The sequence below is a fragment of the Parus major genome, chromosome 3, assembly GCF_001522545.3.
Source record: "Parus major isolate Abel chromosome 3, Parus_major1.1, whole genome shotgun sequence".
Lineage (NCBI taxonomy): Eukaryota > Metazoa > Chordata > Aves > Passeriformes > Paridae > Parus > Parus major.
This window is the reverse complement of record NC_031770.1, coordinates 108,486-130,533: the sequence shown is the minus strand read 5'-3', so window position 1 is coordinate 130,533 and position 22,048 is coordinate 108,486. Positions and strand designations below refer to the sequence as shown.

General features: G+C 36.8%; 1 protein-coding gene across 1 annotated transcript in view; it reads left to right on the top strand.

Moving 5' to 3' along the window:
- Positions 1-11,195: 11,195 nt before the first annotated feature.
- Positions 11,196-22,048, top strand: part of KCNK16 (potassium two pore domain channel subfamily K member 16) — a 20,667-nt gene continuing 9,814 nt past the window's right edge. The window contains 1 exon segment of the mRNA XM_015623046.2: positions 11,196-16,828. Within this exon segment, the coding sequence (XP_015478532.1) occupies positions 16,625-16,828 (204 nt within the window). The 5' untranslated portion in view covers positions 11,196-16,624.

Below are 22,048 nucleotides of genomic sequence, written 5' to 3'. Positions count from 1 at the left end.
GAAAAAAATGGCTGAATTGTTAAAGTGGTGAAATGAGTCTAGGTTAATAAAAGAGTTGAATAGTGACCATTTCTGCCTCAGTCAGTGAGGTCTGAAAGCTTGTAGTACTGCCTGAAACTCATATGTATATATGTTTGCCTCATAATGGATTCCTGTCAAATTTGCAAGTCTGAAAATGCATGTCAGGGTCAGCGCTCCATGTGTGCTCCACACATTCAGAATTCAAGCACAACCTTTCATTCTTCCGCATGCCGTCTCTCCCATAATGACTTTCATTTAAGGAATTTATCAGATCCGTGTCTATTCAAATTGCTTCTCTCACTGAACATTTAGTTTCAGTAGTGTTGAACAGTTCTTGTATTCCCTTTGAATCATATAAATATTAGAAAATTACTCAATTATTATAAAAATATTGGATTTTTTCCCTCCTCTCAGAAGGAATGCATTCCTTTTTATCTCAGTCAAATCTTTCTTAACTTCACTCATTTCCTTTTACTGCATCTCATTTTTCCTATTCCAGCAAGCTCCACGATATGTTCAACCTCAGACTGCTTGGATGTTCTGTTTCTTATTCAAAATCTTCCTGGCATTTTAAATTCACTTGGAGACATTTTCAAATAACCCTTCATGTTGTCTGATGATTTTGAGCATCAGATTTTTTTAAAAATTATTGTCCTAGATTGTAACAATTACTCCATACATTAATGTTGTGTGAAACAAGGTCAATGTTTACATATTTTACAGCATTTTCCGTCTAATATTTTTTTATTCCTGCAAATTTTCTGCAGTGTTATATAATGATGAAAACATAATCTGGTAATAAAATCATCAATTAGTGACATTTCAAAGGTTTTCACATTCTTTGGTAACAATTGGAACAATTTATCCATGATAATTTGCAAGTTAGGCCAAATTTAATTTTGTAGCCAACTACTAAAATACTTAGCTTTTAAGCCGCTTGAGTCTTTCCTGTCTGAACACCTATTCCCCTCATGTCCAAAGCTCAGATAATTGGACAACTGCAGCTGAGGTTTTCTTAATATTACAGAGGTTGCATACCTTCAAATTTTCGCTTTCCATTTTAATCTACCTGATTTTCCATTATTTTTTCAGCTGGCAAATTAAGCACTCATATGACATGCATTATCTCTGCAGCTGTTCTACCCTGATAGACCTGATTAGTCCATGGATTAGTTATCTCTGGTCCTTGGGTTCCTGCAGCAAGGAAAATGCTGCCACAACCCTACATCTCTGTCTGTACATCTCTATGACCACAGACCCATGCTTGACTTGGAAATACACCACTAACAGAGGATTCTCCTGGCCCAGCTTCCCCAAAAATGAAAATTATCCACTGGGTGGAACTTCAAGTACTAGGTTATAAGAACAAAAAGACATATGAAGTTCACAGACTATCTTTAATCTCTCTAAAAAGTAGGAATTTTACTGAAGTTATCAGGAAAGAGTCTTTGAGATTTCTTAAATTCAACTCAAGGAAAAAACAGATAGATTCAGAATGCAAATGGGAATTAAACACTGTCAAAACAAGCTGAATAATGTTAGAGGTTAAGGCTTAGATGACAGATAAAGAGACATGATTTACATACCTTGTATGTCCACCCAAATCCAAAATGTGATCCAGAAATGCCTGTTTGCACATTATGTAAATGTTGAATTGTACATCTAGAGATCTCTGGATCAACCCCTTGCTTGAAGAAGACCTTCATCACACTAAAGTGTGTCAGGCATGGTTTTGTTTGGCTTTGTTGGAGCATCCTGAGATGTCCAGTCTTTCATGCTGGTCTAACAGAGAGGGTACCACTACCCCCACCCTATGCTGGCATAATGACTTTCCATTAAATCTAGAGCATTACTAGAACAGTTCTCAATTTTTTACATTACTAGAACAGCATCTAACACTCAGATGAATAAGGAGTGTCCTGACTTCTAAGAACAGGCTAGGAACAAGTTGCATCTGAGCATACAAATACAAGCACAGCAGAATTACACCCTTTTGTCCCCTTATGGTTAAACTTACCTTGCAATGCTGTTATCAGAGCTTCAGTATGAAGGATGCAAGTTATTCCCATACAGACCATCCCTCTAGCCTAGGAATTAGAGAAATCTCTAGCATATAAAAAAGATAGATTTGAGTTGTGCGAAACTGAGGGACTCATTTATTAGATTAGTACACTAATTGTTAACCTCTTAGGTGGAAGCAGAACTTTGAGTCATTTTAAAAAATGGCTATAAGTTTCCTTATAAATTTCCTTAATTTGCAGAACACTTTGCATCCCACAGTAAAAATGTCTGCTTGCAACCCCACAGGCACAGGATAGGACGTTAAAGTCCATCTCTAAGCACAGCAATGTTAATTTCCTGATTCTAGGTATCATCTCACTCAGTCTAAGTGGGTTTTTAAATATTGCTTTCCATGAGTGCCAAAGTCTCCCAGAGCACCCTAAGGCAAGTTTTCCCATACTGTCCTCTGGTCCAGGAATGTACTTGAAAGTGACATCCTAGAGTTCCAACCGTGCCACACCAGTAATATATAGGGTTTTCTTAAATCAGTCTGACTCTAAATCAATTTAGAGTCAGACTGATTTTAATTTAACAATTTTGCATAATATTTTTTTTTCAATGGAAAAAAAGAAGTAGATCAAATACATTAAACTACTGCAACTTAAAAACAAAATACTTCAGATGACTCACAGTATTTGTAAAATTATATATTTTGTGCATAGCAAAAAGAAAGCAAAGACACTTATTCCAATGAAAAGAAAACAATGAAAAAGAATCACAGTAAGTCACATTACATTTGTTTTAGGGTAAGAATAGAGTCAGGGATGGTTGCTGTGGTTCAGTTGATGTGTAGCGATTTATTAAACTGCACTTATGTGACTTGGATGACTCAGTATCTCAGGGCACAGACAGAGGCCTTTAAGAAAACTGAATTTAAAACACTAAATCACTTAGTTTTTAAGAACTGCCAAATCAGTGGAAAAAATGTTCCGGAAAACCTGAAGCAGAATGATGATATGAGGTTCCCAGATATTATTAAACCACATAGTAGATAATAACATCACACATCCTTTCTAGTTCTTGTAATATGTAGGTGTACTAAAGTACAGAATATTATTAATATTAAATAAGATATTGCTTTGGTTGAATTAGGCTGGTGTAAATGGTGTGGGACTCAAGGAGTTAAAGAGAATCATTCAGCAAACCTGGAGCTGTTCAACTCAAAATTACTTATATTCCTGGGCACAGTATCTTCTGCAAAACTGAACCTGGCACAGTGTAATATAGTAAAATTTTAATAATAAATTTCTTTCCCTTTTCAAGTTCTCTGCCAGAAATATCAATTCATCAGCCAACAATGAACAAACTGCTGCAGAGTTAGAAAAGCAAGAACTTGCCAATCCTGCCTTCTATTGGAAAAATCCTTACACTGAGTAATTTACTTTTTCCACTCAAAGATTGGCACCAGATCTGGCAATATATGCAACTGCCAGGAAAAGCAGAGAATCCCAGAGAATTCCAGTGGTGGAAAATTTCCTCCCTAAGAGTGAGCTTCCTTGATAATGATATCTGCAGAGGCAGCAATGCACAGCAGCTGTTTGCAGTACCTTTGGCTATCATCAATAAACCCCATCCCAAAGTCCTCACTGAGTTTTTATCCAGTCTCTGATTTTGGTAATAATTTTGCCTGACTAAAGAAAGAATGGAAAATGAGCACTTGGGTAATAGTCAGTTTAGGTACTAAATATACCATTACCAGCTGTACATTGGATATATCAAAGTGTTTTACAAGTCTGGCTTAGAAGGGAAATATAATATACTAAAAGTATATTTTTTATGAAGTTATTTGTCATTCTTTCATAGCTGCCTTCTCTATATAAACATGATCATCATATGGATTAAACTGAAAATCTTCTTTCAGTAAACAAATGTTTTGTATAGATTTTTAAAATCTTAAAAAACATTTTTCTTGCAGTTAATTAATGTATTAATATTGTCTACACAAGGGCTATATTATTTTCTTTAATTCCTTGATTTTCCTTCATTACTTCATTTCCCATTCCAGTTTTTCAGACTTCAATAAAGACAGCTCTTATGAAGATCCAGCTGTGAAAACCAACTCAATCACTTTTGGTAACCCAACTTCAAAAATAAGGTAAGAACTATACCTGGGCTACTCGAAGGAAAAAGCAAAGTACAAAATAATATAATGCCTTCACAATCCTCCATCAGTCTACTTAAAAACAATTTCCTTGAAATATAAAAAAAAATTTTTTAAAAAATTTAGATTTTCCTCCAACTTCCAAACCAACTGCAGGCTGACACATAAGTTTACACCAATCTGCTGCACCATCAGTATTGCAAAGGGGCTTTTGTTTTTGGCCTGAGGCTTTTTTCCCTATAGGCTTATGAATATTCATGACTGTCTTCCCAACCTTCTCGGAGAAAGGGAGTCTGAAAGAGTAAATAAAAACTTTTGAAAATAAGAAAAATTAGAGTGTGTATATATTGCAAAATTGTAGAATGCAAGAATTAGGCAGAGATTTTTTCATACTTGTGATTTTGTATTTAAAATATTTTTTATCTCCCTCCACAAATTATTCTATTAAGATAAAATGGCAACAGTTTCAGGCTTGGCAAAGGTTATAGAACATATTTTCTGAAAAGAGGTACTGCTTTGTGAAAATTAGCTTAGCAGGTTAACAGAAACGACTAGGGTTTTAACCCTCTCTATTTTTCCTAGTGTGTTTATTTCCATGTTCTTTTCTCCCACTGAAACATTATGCCAAGTCACTCTGCTTTCAGAAACTATATTCTTATTGTGCTCAACAGTTCTGGCTATTAACACCCTTAGGAAAATATGGTCAAGTTACTATTTTTCCTACTACATCAGTAAGAGGAAAGCAGGAAGGTTTTTCCCTTTAATTTTCCAACACAATCCATTTCTAGAGCAGAAAAAAATTGTGGAAAATTTCATCCCCCAAAACCTAATGTTTTAAATTGCATTTGGATTTAGGAAAAGCAGAAGAAAAATAGGAGCTAAAATGAAATTTAGAGAGTACCTTCTCAATATACTATGGCTTTTTATTTTTTATATTGTTGCTAAATTAATGAAAATCAATCAAAAATAATCCCTTACTGATGTTCTGTGATCACCTTGTAAATTACATAAAAATAAGTGAGTTTTATGTTCAGAGTAATTTCTTCTTTGTTCTTCCATTTTGTTTCATTAATTCAGCAACTTAATTAGTAGCACAAAGACAAGGATATTAGACTGCTGTATATATCAGTAACACAATACACCTACTGCTACAGTCAGTAAGGAACTGTGAAAATAACTATAATTACAGAGGTAGGATATGTAAACAAAAAGCTTTTCCCTTCAGTTCCACTTGTCCTTCTGTATTTTTTGTTGCTGTATTTCTCATCTCCTAGTTAGTGCTTAATATTTAAATAAGGTTAAAGATGCAGGAGGAAATTCTTAGCTTTCTCAGCTGATTAGAACAGCTTCATTGTATTACATCATCTTACACCACCAGAGGATCTGTCAAAAGTCATAAGTCAATTATTCAACAGTTCAGCTGTTACTGGAGACTCAACAGCACAAAGGATTTACATCTGTCAGATGTTCTGAATGCCACATGATTGTTTTCTTCTGTATATGTATGAAAACTTAATTCACCCACAGTAGGCAAAAATACTATTGATCTGTTCAGATGTTCAGCCTAAGGCAAGCAAACACATGGCATAGACACATCCATAATTTCCTTGGCAAACTTACTACATTAAGCTTTTCTGCTTGGAATTAAGTCTTTGACTCAGCACTAGAATATTTTTAACCCTTCTTGAGAGGTCTATAGCTGATTACAAATAGCCTTCCCACACTGAAGAGGTAGTGGCTAATCTTAGGAACCTACAAAAAACCATTAAGAAGTCCTGAGATCAATTCTCTGCTAAACAGTGCTATATCTAACAATGCATCTAAAGAATAAAGTCCTTCATGATGGAAAAAAAGAGGAGACAGAAAAATTAACCTCCTTACTCACTTGAGTCCACAAGCATACTTTCTTATTTCAGGATCCCACCAAGTTCAAGTACATCTGTTCCTCTGACTGGAGACAGCCAGGCTGATGCTGACATCCTAGCTTTCATTAAAGCACGACAGAACATCCTGCAAAAGAAAGGTAAATCCTGCCAAAAAATAGGAAGCCAAACCAAGATCTCCAGTACAGCATTTTAATGCCGAAACGGCTTTAGTCCACATTTTACTGACTCAAGTGAGAACAGATTCTGGCTTCAGTTATATTACATTATGTTCTCAGCCGTTCTAAGCACTTGAGATTCTTCATATGTGTTTCTTAAGTAGCCCAATGCTGCAATTGAAAACTGTAAAGGCTCTCTGTTTTACTAAGCCACCATCAGTGAATGTCTGGGGTATGCATGAGTATGCAACCTGCATAGTATATTATTTTACCCTTAAGCAAATGCATTTGAATGTGGTTTCTTGGTGATCCTAATTTTTCTACATAGATTTTCTTTAAACTATCTGTCCTGATTTTCATCCAGTACAAGTTTAGTTGTAACAGTTGAAACCAAGTAAAGATTACTCAAATGATTGCACTGTACCCCTACCTCAGGAGGCAGACTGCCCCACTGTGCCCAGCAGAGTATGTCCTTAACAGTATTTCACTATGTCAAGGTCCAATGAAAATTTCTATGAGTATTTGTCATCAAATCCAGTACTGAGAGCAAGCATAAAAGGTAATAAAGCTCACTCTAGAGTGTAGATAAGTAAAATTTGAAGGAAGCAGAAAGCAATAAATAAACAGTGTCACTGCAAGGTAGTCTAAAAGTAATTTATCATGATAATGAAAAATTACTTATGCTGCTTTTTTTTTCCCCTGAACAATAGTATTTACTGGCAGCAACCAATTAGCTAGAATATGAGCGTGTTAGTGGTTACCAAAGCAATAACTTTCCATCAGCACTTCAGTGCTGATGGCAGCATTTTTCAAGAAGCTATCTGCACCTGGCAGATGGTGTTCACACTGTCACAAAGTGGGGCTTTGGTATCACACTGCTTATTAGAAAACTGTCAGGTAAACACACTGGCTGAAAAACCAGCCTCCCTACACTCATCCAAAGCAAACACCTAGCACATTTAGGCTTTGGGATCCCTTTTGTCTTTATTTAGAAAAGCTGTTGTCAGGTTTCTTTTGCACATTAAATTAAACTGGATTTGTAGGCAGCTCATCAGGAGATTAGAGACAAATGTCTTACAACAAACATTTCTGGCCTTTAGAAGGTCAAAATCTAACTCAGTCTGTGATGCTATGTAATTAGAAGGGCACATCTTATCCTGTGATCATCTCCTAAATCACACCATATCATGAATGTCTCTCTCAAATGCCTTTTCCATCCCGATTGTTTTCAGCCAGTGGCTATCACCTGGCATCATCCATCAGTTTCAGAAGGGACTAGACATTATCAACATTGATAACTATTTAGACCCCAAGTCATAAAAGGTATTCTTGCAGAACAAAGTACAGTCAACACTTCTAAAATTATTCTGAAGTTCAGTCAGACAAGGTGAGCTGCCCTGAGTAGGTGAAAAAGGAATGGCATAGCATTTGATCATCCTGTTAGTGCAGAGCTGGATGACTCAAAAAATTGCTAAGCATAAGCAGGAGAATAAAAAAGTAGAGAGGCTATGTCAGTTCAACAAATGTGGAGAGACCTGATGTGTCATAGACAAGAGATGGCTCATCAGCAAGTTCTGAGAAGGATTTGGAGTCAACCTAGCAGATAAAAGAAGGCTTTTCTTCCTTTGAGAAAAGGGAAAACCTTCCAGATTTAAGAGATGGAGCCACTGATAGCAGGAACCATTGAGCAGGAACCATTTACAAAGTTTGTAAATTCTAATTGATCAAGATGAAGGAGGAGAACTAGAGGGTTTTCCCTCAGGGGACAGGGATCAGGGCTATGATGTCCCCATTCCTGCCCCCACAGAGAAAAACTTTCAGATGTAAAGTAGAGTTAGGTAGAGAGGAAGAATAGAAGAGGAATGTAGTCTCACTTCAAACTTTGGGGAAAAAACACTATGTGTCATCAGTCACTTAACTTTTCCTCAAGAAATTTCAAACATATAAAAAATAAACCAAAGAGAAATTATTTGCCCTGAGCCATTAAGATGAGTCAGACGCTCTCACACAGAATTTAAGTATGCTGAGTCCCATTTCAGTGCTCTGTTGCTTCCTTACCAAACTCTCTTCAGCTGAGATGTTCAACAATCCTTTCTACATTTGCATGCAAATGTATTCTCTCTCTGCATGACTGTAACACACAGTGCCCTGCAGGAAGCAACATGAGGAAGCATAGGGTCAGCCAAGCCGAAGTCTGCTGGGCTTAAAAACTGTCAACATCCTTACTGCTCTTTCCTTTATTGATCCTGACCCTCTCAAACTGTTATATTAATATCTTAGAAGCAAACTGAGGGCCCTACTACACATTAGGGGGGAAGGAAAAAAAAAAGAATAAATGTGTGCAGAAGCCAACAGAGTGGAAAATAAGTTTCACAAATAAAAAACATGGGAATGCTCAATATCCTTAGTGACAGAAATTCAGGGGTGGGAATGAGAGGTTTCAGTAAAGATTACCTATGGGATTGTAGGGTATTACCATTTGCTTTATAAACAGCAGAATTAAAGCAGGTACATTCACAGGGCCTTGCTGGGATTGTTAGAGCATTGTAATGACTACACTGGAAAGCTTTCTAGATAAGGGCTGCTTGACAAGCATGCTTCTGATGCTGTGTTCTGTATGGGGGTAGAGAAATGAAAATGCAGAAGAACAGATGAATGATTTTTTGTGACTTAAAAGACTTAAAGGATTATTTTTTTTCTTTCTTCTGTTTTGTGTTTCTGAAGTTTGTTTTTAAACTGACAGTGGAATCTGAGTGTAGTCTAATGTATTTCTTTATCACCTTTCAGGCTTGGGGAACAAATGAAATTCTTGTCACAGTCCACTATTTCCTTTTAGAAACAGTGAAAGACCTTTATTCTTTCCATTCCTCTTCTGTTTAGAAACAGGTACAAGTAAGTAATTCAGATGTACAGGCTTAATTGGTAAGGGTATATAAATTGTCTTTGACAGCAAAACGCATTTCTCTGACAATAGCTATTTGAGTATTTGCACTCAGAATCTTCATCTTGCATTAAAATTATCAAAACTGAAACAGTTAATCAGGAGTTTGGCAAATACATTTGTTTATGAGAATTCATTGAACATTTCTAAATATTAAAATTATTAAAATTATTGTGTATTAATGCTTTTATACATCTTTAATCTGGGAAAAGTCTATTACTATTGATAGGGATTTTTGCATCGGTTCACATAAGGCTTTGTTAATTACACCCATTGAACATCAAGAGATATCCATTCAATGGCAGTAGTTATCTGGGTTATAAAATTACATAAAATTTCATTTGAGATTTTTTCCCCCTCAAGGAATAACAATTTTCATATCAGATTATTAGAATATTGAGATTGCATTGTAATATAAAAACAAATGTATTTTAGAAAGTAATTCTAGAGTTCAAAATTTCCCAACTGTTTACTTTTTATATGAATGGATTAAATGTTGTGCAAAATGTACACCCTCCCAGAATATACAGGTTCAGAAGAAACAAATATATTTAATAGGCTTTAAACAGAACAAGGCCAATACTTCTGAAACACCAATAAGATGTGAAAATTTAAATGCATTTATGTCTTATATACAGTGTAATTTCACTATTAACTCAGTACTATTTTATTGCATAATATTCAGTTATGAAACAATTTGTTTTACACATCAAATTAAATCAAAAACACAATGCAAAGTACAGTCTATTTCTCTGAGATATACATACTACCATATTGAAGCTGTCACTTTTCATGCTAGTGATAGAAGCGTATGGGTTGTTCACATAAAAGAAAACAATATATTGGCAGAAGTCACATATTCTCAAGAATGTGTATTTTGTTATTTACATGCTGATACTTCTTTGTCAGATTCATAATTGCACAGAAGTACACAGTGAATTGCTGTTCTAACCTATAGAAGATATGTTTGTCAAAATAACAACTAATATAATATCAATTTAAAAATACTAAAATTGTACCTTTTTTTGCATTTTAATTTTCTGTAAAAGTCAACACAGATACCATATAAACTGGTAAGCTTTAGCAGAATTTAGTATGTTCAATCTGAGATAAACGTCAGGTATACTCTTGCTTTGAGAAGAGTTCAAGGATTTGGTCAGAAGTGGAAAAATCCACAGGCCTTCTCTCTTTCATATGTCTGCTTTGTTGGAGATTATATTAAAATGCCCTTTTTCCAGAATTTTTATCTGTCTGTCATTATTTTTCTCCTGTCATTATTTTACTCTGTTATATAAATACTGTTAAATATGCTGTGTATTATTGTTCATATAACTTTGTTGAGGAGAGCAGGGCCACATTCCTGCTTCCATTCAACACTGCTAGCTGGAGAAGAGCCACAGATTCCAAAATGTTGATGGGTCAAGCAGCTATCTTTTTATGTTTCCAGTGAAATACCCATTGTGGTGAATTTCTTTGAAGATGGCTGAAAGGGAATCACTGGTCCAACATCTCCATACTTTTGACATTGAAGCATTTCCAATAGCTTTAAGTAACTGGTTAAAAGAAGGATCTCAGTGCTATTCTTTGTAAGAGTTAAGTGATGCTGTTACTACTTGATGATTCAGTGTTCTGTTCTCAGTTTGCCACATCATATCTCACTCACAGAGAGAAAATAACTCCTTGCTCTTCATTTCAAAATTCCCTAGCCTTTTTTTACGCTATTGTAAATTTGGTGTGAAGTTCAACCACCGTCAACAAAGTAGTACCTGATTGGAAAAATGGTCTAAGATTAAGATTATACTAGGCACTTAAGATCTGGGACAAAAGTGCATCCAATAATAATAGAAATATTAGAAATAATAGAAAACAATATAAATATATAACACCATATAAATAAACAGAAAGTCTTTCTTGCATCTTCTGAAAATTTTCATAATATCACATGAAAGAAAAGATTCCTCATTTACTAAATAAGAGTCTTAAGAAATAAAGCATTCTCTTTTATAAAAGCTGCTCCTCTCTTCAAAAATTGCGTTTAAGGTTCACAGGAAAATTTAGATTAGAAATTATCTCAGCAGGTCTTTAATCCCACCTCTTCCTCAAAAGAGCATGAGCTACAAGATCTAGCCAAGCTTTGTTCAATGTGTTCTTGAAAACCTCCAAGAATGCAGACTGCATAGCCTTCCAAAGCAATTCATTCTCATGTTTGACTGTCATTGTGACAATAAGGTTCTCCCTTATGTCCAGCCTGAACTTTTCTTTTTCTCATTATCTCTTTTCCTCTCCCAAGACACACTGTCAAAAGCCTGGCTCTGGGTTTTGATGGCCTTCTTTTGGGTGCTGGAGGGCTTCTGGATCTCTTCTCTAAGTCTATGTGGCTTTGTGAAAGCACTTATTACTTCAAGAAATTTTTGTTGGCCACAGACAACCAAAGTTTCTTCTTTTAATAAACTCTCTTCATGTAACTTCAAGATTAATTTGAAATAGCCCAAGCATTTACTACATTGAAGAAACAATCAGAGGCCCACATTTATCCTGGTCTTGAATTCTCTCTAAGACACATATAAAACAGCATTGCTAAGCATGGCATTCCTCATGCACATCTCACTCCAGTCAATTCACATGATATCTAGTTGGGTTTGGTTCAATGTTCATATGGTAAATACAATTTATTTATTATCTGTAACCATTATAAATCCAAATATTTAATTTTTTTTTCTTTTTGTGGTGATTTCTTGAGGAAGTAGCTCTAGAGTGCAAGATTCCATACAGATATTTCTGAGATTAATTGATTCCAGGCATTGTGGATCATCTCATCTTTTATTTCAGCACATTTCCAATCTTCTATATAGTTAATTTTAGAAAAATATACACATCCTCTGTTGTGTTACACCACTGTTGCTTCTGGGAGGTTCAGGATATGACCCAGATTATAATAAGGGCCAAGGGGTCTGTTCTCATTTATGTTTAATCTGCCAGGGTTCTGTAAACGGTCTGGACCTGCATTAGTGGAATCCTTGAGTTAATCAGGTTTTGGCTTGGGCATTTCACTTCTTATTGGCCACTACAGCTTTCCAGAGAGCTCCAAGAAGAAAATGGCATAACCTTATCTTGAGATTCTCTTTCTTGGAAGATGGATATTCCCTAACTCGATCTCCCTCTGTCACTCCTGCATTTTTTTAAGAAAGGAGCTTTGGAGAGGAATAATGAGGTTCACACGTGTAACAGTGTAAGTATATAATGTAATATATCCTTACCTGGTTTAATCAATCATGGGATGCAAGTATTTTATGTCAGTAATATAAACTGAGAGCACTTCAACATAATAAAATGTTAAGATCTTATAAATGTTGCTGCAAACATGCAGCTAGTGAATATGGATGCCAAGAAGATTAACATCTGGGAATGCCGTGTTACTTATAGCATATTTAGTAGCTCTATATAGAATTTCTTTATCTTTTCAAAGTGCATTCTTAATAACCACAAAAATAAAACTGCTGGTTTTATGTTATTTCATATGAATCTTTTATTGTTGCTTTAATCAGTGTTAAACAAACTTTTTCTAAAATTTTTTTCTTAATATTTTCACTTCCTCCAATATTTGCTTTGAAACCCTACCTATAAGACATGCAAAGTAAACTGAATATTTATAGTGGTTACCATCTATGCCTGGATTTGACACCACCACAATAAAACTGAAGATTTCTTTTCTCTTTTCCTTGAGGAAAAGCTCAGGAACAGCACCTGAGATTTTCTAAAGGTTACCTTCTGTTCATTTTAGGGGGCAGTTGCAGTGTTTCATTTGACACAAACAGTGAAGTGAAAAAACACTAGTAGTTGTGGACCAGCAGTGGATTTACTCAAATGCATTTATACAGATAAAGAACAGAAACAAGGTCTTCCTCCAATACAATAATTACAGAATTCAAGGAAACTTTTTTTCTTCCTGTGGACTCTTTCTGAGAAAAATACTGTTGAAATCTTAGCATTCTTTATAATATTTATCTGAAAATGCCTCATGTTTTCACCTACATGAACATAAATCAGGAAGCCAAAATAATTGGTTTAAATTTGGAGGGAGAAAAAAAATCAAAAGTAGAAATTTGACAGATGCCAGTGTCATGCCTGAAGAAATGCAATGGTTCTCTTGTTTAGATTTAATAGTTCTAAAATAATTTCCTTAATTATTCTCTGCAGTGCCAAGTTTAAAAGTTATTCAAGGAGCAAAACAAATTCAAATAATTAAGTATTTCATTGTACAAACTGTTCAGGCTGAAATGCTTAGCATGCAAAAGAATGAACCCCCAAATATTTGCATCTATTTTGTCAACTAGTTCTGTATAGAGAAATTTCTACCAGAAAAACTAGTCCAAAAATCATTCTCCATCAGAAGCTTGAGAATAACAGGATCAGTCAAGAAATCTTTCAACTTATTTTATTACTTAATTTAGAAACAATTTATTTGTGTTGATGTAAATTATACGTCTGATCACAATAGCATTTTTTCTGGCTTTTGAAAACCAGTGATGAAAGTGAGCAAACCGTGTCAGTTATTTTTGGCCTATCTTTAATTTCACCTCTATATGTGTTGGGACTGTAAGAACAATAGGTATAGCGTTTGGAGAACACTGAATCCTGATTTGTCCAAGCAGTACATGAAAAGTGATTATTATGTTGATTGTAAGTCAGGATGTCATTTTGGTATCTGTCCTTTCCAGAATAGCTCAGATTTTCTATGGGAAAAGCTGGATCCTATTGGGTCAGCCACAGATAGGAAGAAAGAAAAGTAAATGAATAATCAAGGAGATCATGTCCAGTCCTGGATTCAAAATATGTTTCGTGAGAAGTCATTCCCTAGCTTTGAGAGCAGGTGCACTCTTATGTTCTACATTGGCAAGAACACTGGAAAAGCAGGACCTCAGAAGAACAATCAACTTCCATGTTCAGCTACTCTTAAAATGTTCTTGCATTCGGCATTTTTTTATTCCTAAAGTTTGTGAACTCAGATTTTGTTTATTTTTTAATCAGAAGAGCATCAGAAAAACAACAAGAGAAGTTAAGACTAGGCAGTGTACTTTGTCATCCTGTCATAAAAAGCAATTTGCTAGTATTGTTATTTAAGCACATTGTATATGATGTCTTTTTACCTGGAAGCCAAATTTAATTTCCAATGTGGTATGCTGAACTCCCTTTTCCAGATTCAGAACTCACACAATCTGCAGTTTATTTCCAAATGTACATATTTGGGTTTCTTTTTTTCCTGTGACAAGCCATAATTTCTGGGCTAATGTACAGATTCTGGTTTTCTTTGGTTCCTATACTGCAGCCTGACACTAGAGGGGGAAAGAACCAAACCAGTAGGAATAACTGTAGTATAGAAATAAGCACACTTTGATGATGTTAGTAACTCAATTTGAAAAAACATAGAAAATTAATATCCCAAAAGTAAGTCTGAATGGTCATTTTTTCTTAAGGCATAATTTACACTTCCAGATTTGTCAGCTGGCATGCTTGGTTGATCTGAACTGAAAGAACATAAAGGGGACATAAAACTGATTATATGCTGTATTTGTTAATTTATATCTTACAGTTTCATACCCTTAATTGTGAAATGTACTTCAACTGAGAAAATATGTCCCAGTCCAGCTGTACACAATTCCATGATTTTCATCCATTCCAGAAAACCAGTAGGCCAGCATTCTCTCAGCCTGGTAGTCATAGGTCTACCAAAAACACAAAGAACACCTGGATCTCCATCCAGAGACAGCCCTGCTAGTGCAATACCCCAGGATTGTCTACCCATATCATTGCACTGGGAATGGAATAACAACCTGTACCTTTTAGTTATGGAAGTCAGATACAAGAGTGATGTTCTTGTTAGATACTAAGTAAATGTCATCCTTAGCACAGAACAAGAGGCCTTCCATCAGCCTCAGCTGATTCAGATTAGTTTGCTTCATAATGTTGTTGCAGTGCTCAGTAATATCAGTGCTACTATAACTTCCATCTCCCAAATGTTCAGCTTTTTCAGCTGAAAAGAAACACCAGACCACCAAGGCTGAGTCCTTGCACATTGCACTTCCCTATTGAAATCCTTTTGTTCCCCTACTCACGCTGACAGAGCAGTGCCAGACAAAATCCAGGATGGTATCCTGGCAATTACCCACAATTGTTTTCACTTTTCAGAGTGGTAAGTGGCCTTCCACTGCCGGTCAGTCATCCTCCTCTGGATGATGGCTGGCCCCAGGTTATGAGCACAGTACAAATGGCAAGTCCAGGGACTTTCCCAGGTACAGATATGAAGGAAATCATTTTTTCAGACATTTTCCGTGAGCACTACCTCTTGCTTGAAGATAGGTGTAAAACCATACGAATGCTAAGCAAAGTAGGGATATCTATATCCAGAACATTTTAACCATAAGGGAATATAATTACAAAATTGCAGCCCTAGCCACCTGGCCATCTTTGTGTGTGTGTGTGTGTGTGTGTATATGTGTGGGGTTTTTTTTCTTTCAGAAGCAGTGTGACACAGATGACACTTGCCATAAAGCTCTTCCTACAGAAAAAATGCAAGCCTAGCTCGTTTCCAGTGCACGATAATAATTAAGGCTCGCATGAGTGAAACTCTGATACTTTTTTAGGTAATGATTAACCTTAAGACCTTCTTCCCCCTTAAGTATTTGGATTAAAAGGGCAATACAGAGACTGAAGGCAGTAGGCATGAGTGGTTTATTCTCTAAAGACTAAAGGGTGGAGTCGTCCTACAGGGTTCAAGAGCAGTAGGCCAGGCAGTGAGGGGATTGATCTTATCAGGACTAGAAAATAAACAGTTTCTGTTTATGACCAAATTGAATTCAGGATGTTTATAAGCTTCATCATGCTGGTTTTACTGGTTCCAGCAATGTTTGTATGGTACAGACAGCAGCTATTGACTTTTCCATTTATTCAGCTCCATACTCTTCATTCCTCTGGGGAATTTGCTGTAATTAGAGAGTTTAGAGCATTTTATTTTACAGAAGTCTAGTGTTTAGAGTAAGGCTCTTATTTGTCAAGACTTTAAGAGTCTGTCTGTGGCTCTATATTAATATGACCTGGAGTAAGTCATATAACCACAGTTTTGATTCAGCTTCCCAGACTGAAAACCAATACCAACCTCAGAGAGCTTTATTCATTTGATTGAGATCTTTGGATAAAAGCTACTAGAAGAAAAACACTATGATTCACTATGGTTCTTATTAAGCTATAAATGTTCACTCTTTATTTTGGATAGAGAACAGATGTGGAGGGATGAAATTTCTCTGTTAGACTCATTTTGTATGCCCTGATACCCTGATGTTTTATTGAAAAACTCTCCGCTGGGAACATGGGTATGTGATTCCTGGGTGTTTTAGGTAGGTCACATCTTGGAACAGTAATTTATGAAGTACTGAGCAGAGACTGACAAGGGCAGATCAGCAGCATGCCCCTCCTCCCCATGCACAGCTGACAGATCAGCTGGACCCCACTGCTGGTACTGGGGTACCTCTTTTACCTCCTTCTGTGTGCTATGGTGTTCCAGCTGCTGGCAGAAACACATTTTCAGGACCAGTTCCAGCTGAAAAAGCTCAAGTTCCTGCAGAATCACACGTGCTTGGACAGACAAGCCCTGGAGCAGTTTGTACAGGTAAGAGGAAAGGGTTCCAATTATTTTGGCTCAAGCATTATTTTCATTGGAAGAAATTATACTACTGGAGCCAAGTTGACGAGCATGATATAAACCAATCAGCTGTCTATGATATTTAATATCTAACTTTAAATAACTCAGGCCCATTCATACACTTCTTTATCTTGATCTATGGAACTCCTTTCTTTCCACAGTCATGAACTCCCAAAATATAAGTGCATCTAGTGATGCACTTGTGCTACACTGCAATAATTCCAACTTCATGGTTCTCATCTCCCTCATTAATTATTAATGGGAATTATGCTTCAGAACAAAAAACAAGAATCAAACTTATAGAAGTAGGTTGCCCTTCCAAGGTTCTCCCATTCAAACCTGGCAAATTCTGCCCTTTTGTACTAGAAATTGTCTGCTACCTTTGAAAGTGGTCCTGCACTTCCAGGCCAGAAAAGATGAAGTCAAATCCATCACAAACATCTGTTGCTTATAAGAAGAGATAAAAGGCTTTTGTTTGATACAGATTGTCAGTTAATGACAACTTCAATTACATTTTAATCTTTTCCTCAAAACTGGCTGGAGATAAAATACTAGACCTTTCCCAATATTATAGATATATTCTCATAATAGTACTGCAAGAACTGGACAGAAATCTTTGAACTTTGAATCCTTGAGTTTCTTTGTGCTCAGAACATACCCAGTTGCAAAGCTGGATGTCTAAACAGTTTGAATCTTTCTACTATGTCATTAAAACTGATAAAAACTCAAAATAATTTGTACTGCCCAAGTCAGAGGACTTCCATGAAGGCAAATTATTTTGATCAACAAAAAGCCCAGACTTCATATATGGATTTAAGTGAACAGTGAAGTTCAGATCAGAAAGGGTAGAAAAGGTGCCTGAACCTCTACATCTACAAAGCCAGTGTTCTGATTACTAATACTGTGATATATTACTTGTGAAACACTGGACATTGGCTAGAAAATGACTAGAGCATTCAAGAATTTACATGCCTAAAAACATGTCTATATTTTTCACTTTCATGACTTGGTGATATTACCTGTCCTTCCCTTATCTCTCCAACTGCAGAGGTGAAAACCCCGATTCTCATTCTAAACCTAACTGTGAGCTGTTTCAGATAAAACTGAGGCTGAGGGCACCAAATCAATTCACCAAGCTTCAAAGTACTGAAACTTGGTAGTTCTCAAGGTATATATAAGTGCAGGTACACTCTGACCCATATGTTGCATATATGACCTGTCAACAAATTTGTCTCTTATTAATATAAGAGAACACTAGTCTTCCCGTATAAAATTTCTAATGCAGGGAAGCAGCTGTGTCTCTGCATGTTTAACTATGTGGTTAAGGAGTCCTGTTCATCATGCCACAAGTTCCAGTCTGAAAACAGTAACAGTAGTTAGACTGCAGTGAGACACAGCCTCTGGGCTCAGTATATTCAGCTAACACATATAATATGTTGTCTTAATGTCTCGTCTTAATGCTCGTTCTTTAAACCTAAATCCTGTGAGATTCAACAGAGAGAATTATTTTTTGCATGTCTATTATGACTTATAATGAGTTACCACTTATAATTCATTAGCTTTTGACTCCATTGTGCATGAAACAAATTCTTGTAATTCCATGTCAATAAACTGCATTGGTTCTGCATAGCTAAAACTGCCTAGCTGAGAGATGGCTCTGAGCTGCATCTCCTAACATGGGCAGCCTGGAGCTTTTATCTAATGCATCTTTGGTAGGCATACTTTGATAAGGAAATTTTGCAAGTCTGACAGCACAGCTGAGAAGCAGATGCATTGAGTAAGGAGTCCGTGTTTTGATTATGTCCATACTTTTTCAGTTTCAAAGGACATGATGTAAATACAGACCAAAAGGACCAAATTCTTGTCTATGACCAGGTGGCTGCAATATGCATTGACAGGGAGACAGGAGCAGAAACAGCAGGCATATTTTATTCTCTCCACATCCTACTATAGCTTAATGTAGGTTTCATATTCTTATTGTAAATTACAACACATTGCTTTTATGTACTGAAGTACTTCTCACCCAAGGGCAACAGCTAATGTTCACCAACCATTCAGCAGCTGCCATAACCCTTACCTGACCTGTAGATGAAAGCAGCCAGAAGCCATTATAACTGTCCTACAGGAACCTGCTTGTTGCGCACTGGGATGCCATTTCATTCATGGGGTTCTTTCATGGGGTTGTACTTAACAGCATCAGTTATACCAAGAAATCTGGCCTTGTCGGACTCTGCCTAAAAGTTTCCACACTCAAAGTTGCCTTACTCTTCTGTGTTGGCATTCATGATGTGAATGTAATTCCTGTGAACTTTTGTGTATTGAAATGCATAGAACTGTCTAGTGTTCCTTACAGGAATAAATTAAACCTTTGATTATTTCAAAATACTTACACCTCAGTAGCTTCTGTGTGTTTCTTCAAAGGAACAAATGAAATAAGTGACTATAGGAAATCTGACATGTTAAATTCTTCTCATTCTAAGAAAAGGCTTTTAATGGATAATGCAAAGTTCTTTGTCATATTGAAAATAAGCTCTGCTGACTCCTTGGTCATGAGGTCACACATGTTGATGTCCAGCAGCCCTCTGATAAATTTGACCAATGCTTTAGGAATTTTTACTGAAGGAATCAAATTAGCTATTATACTTAGGATGCTCAGTCCACCAGTACAGATCAGCTAATATTGCAGAACCTGTCCAAAATCAGATACCTTGTAGTAGTTATATTCACTAGAAAAGCAATCTTTCTGGGAGTGGTTAACATTTGAATCAAGAAAGAGTATCTTCTTGGATCTTATACTCCTGGAACCAGCTAAAGCTGGGGTTGCTATTGACTCCTGCTCATGTTTTGCATCATACAAAGCCTTTAGAAGAGATGAACAAGTAATTCCTTCAGGCATTTTGCAAAATTACAGAGGCTGTGACTAAGCCTTTGTATGTGACAAACAAGGATATTCTTAAAACCCCATCCACTGAGCAGAGGAAAGCCAATCTCCCACAGAGAAATTCTTGGGCACAGCAAAGGAACACAATGTTCAGTAAGGCAGTTCACATCCTATTTGATGTAGGAACAGTAATTTTTTGGCACACAGTAGTTTTGGTCTGGTAAGAGCTATCTGGAATAGCAGAGAATATTTTATTCATTAATCTTTCAGATTAGGAGAAGCCTAATATTCACTAAAAATTATATGGAAGTCATAGCAAAAAATAGTAATTCATCCTTACTAGTACTTAAATGGAGGAAACAGAAATGAGCATGTTCCCCATGCCCTTGCCCACAAACACAATTCTATGTTTGCACATGCATAAATTAAAAACTTGAATAAGATGACCAAATTACAAAAGGACAGAAGGGCAACTATGTTGATATATTTTATATATTAGTAAAGGCCTGTATGCACAAACCAGCCTTTGAAATAAGTCATGATATTAAGGGCTAAAATCCTTGAAACTTGCCTGCAGAAGAGAGAGTAAAGCAAAACAATGTTCTTGTGTGTAGGAGAGAAAATGTAAACTGTGTGTGTTAGCCAATAGTAGTTTGCTCTGCCCGCAAACCCTGTAGAACCCTATAAAAGGTGTGTTAATAATAGAAATAAACAGCGTTCACAATTACTTCTGTGAAGACTGGTGAATAGCTGGGCGGTTTTTCAATATTTGGCACTCCGAATGGGACACCCTGCGGGCAGGGGGGCTTCAGTGGATCCACGCATGGTAGGACGGAGCCTTGGACCGAGGTTGGTGGAGCGGATCTGAGACCAGATAGATGCTCCCTTGGATCGGTACCAGATAGGCAGCCTGAGCGTGGTGAGACGCAGAGTGATAGGACGTGGAAATTCAGGCTGCTGGGGGGGACCGAGAGGCAAGGGCGTAGTAGAAGGGTCGCAACCTTCCCCCTTGCCGTGGGCCGTTAGCATGGATGTGGAATTTGCGGCGGCAGATAAACTGCTTCTGTGCATCCTCGTTAAATGAGGTGGAGCAGCCCAGGAAAAAGACCTGGATGTGCTCATTATATGGGCTAATTGTCATGGGCATTTGCAGTGCCCACACTGCTTTTTGTGGTGCAAGAACGGACTGACGTATCGGCTCTGATATGGGAAACGGCAATTACAGAAAAGAGCAAGGACACTGTGTCTCTCGGTCGAACTTGGCAGATAGTAATTAATACCTTTAAAACAGAAAAGTGAGATATGCTGAGGCTGTGAGCCCCGTAATTCTACCTGCATCACAGTGGCAGATGCCTTTATCTCCCACTGCTGGGCAAGCTCTCCTATCTATGCTGCCCATGGAGAGAGGGAGGGAGAGTCAAAGAGAAGAAAATAATGAGAAAAAAGTTCCACAGCGAATGCTGAAACAACGAACAGAATCTGTTCAGTTATGGCAGGATGTGATACATATGGAACTATTTGCTTCATTTTTGGAGTCACTTTTAACACTGCAATCTTATTTAAGTTCCATCTTTACTACCCTAGAAGAAAAGAAGCCAAATTTAGATTGGTTTCCACCCGAACCAGGGGGACATGGGGGAGCACTGAGGTGTGAGCAGAGAACAAAGGCACCCTGGGGGTAGAAGCAGCGCAAGAAAAGTTCCAAGGCCACGCTGATAAGCTGCAATGATCGCCGCTCTTAGCACCTGACCGTGAGAGACTTTTTGTGTAACATCGCCTGCTTTTGTAAAATCGTGCCCTTTTTTTCCTCTATCTGCGAACAACAAGAGAGATTAAGAGAAAAAACTGCATTTGTTAAAGTTAACTTTGTGAGGTTTTTTTTTTCTCTTTCTCTCCGTTTTTCCTCTCTGCGAGAGTATGTAGAGAATGTGAAGGAAGATAAGAGCAGAGCTGCAGCAGCAGCAGGGTGGGCAGTTCACCCCCCCCCCCGCTCCCTCTCTAAGAAAAAGCACCCGGATAATACCCAGTTTGTTAAAAAGTCATGATTTATTGGGTTTTCAAAATGTTTTTATATATCATTGTAGAGTTAATTTTGTGTTTTAAGTAATGATGAGTTTATGCAATTGCGTTTTTGGGATTTTACTAGAGAAGTTATTGTGATTTTTTGAACGTTTAAAAAAAAAAAAAAAGAGAGAGAGAAAAAGTGTTTAACAGAAGTTGCCTTGCAATAATTGGTTTTAGAACCCAAGGTTAAAATATGGTGTGATTTACAGCTTCTAGGAAAACTTTCCAATTAGTGTTATCTA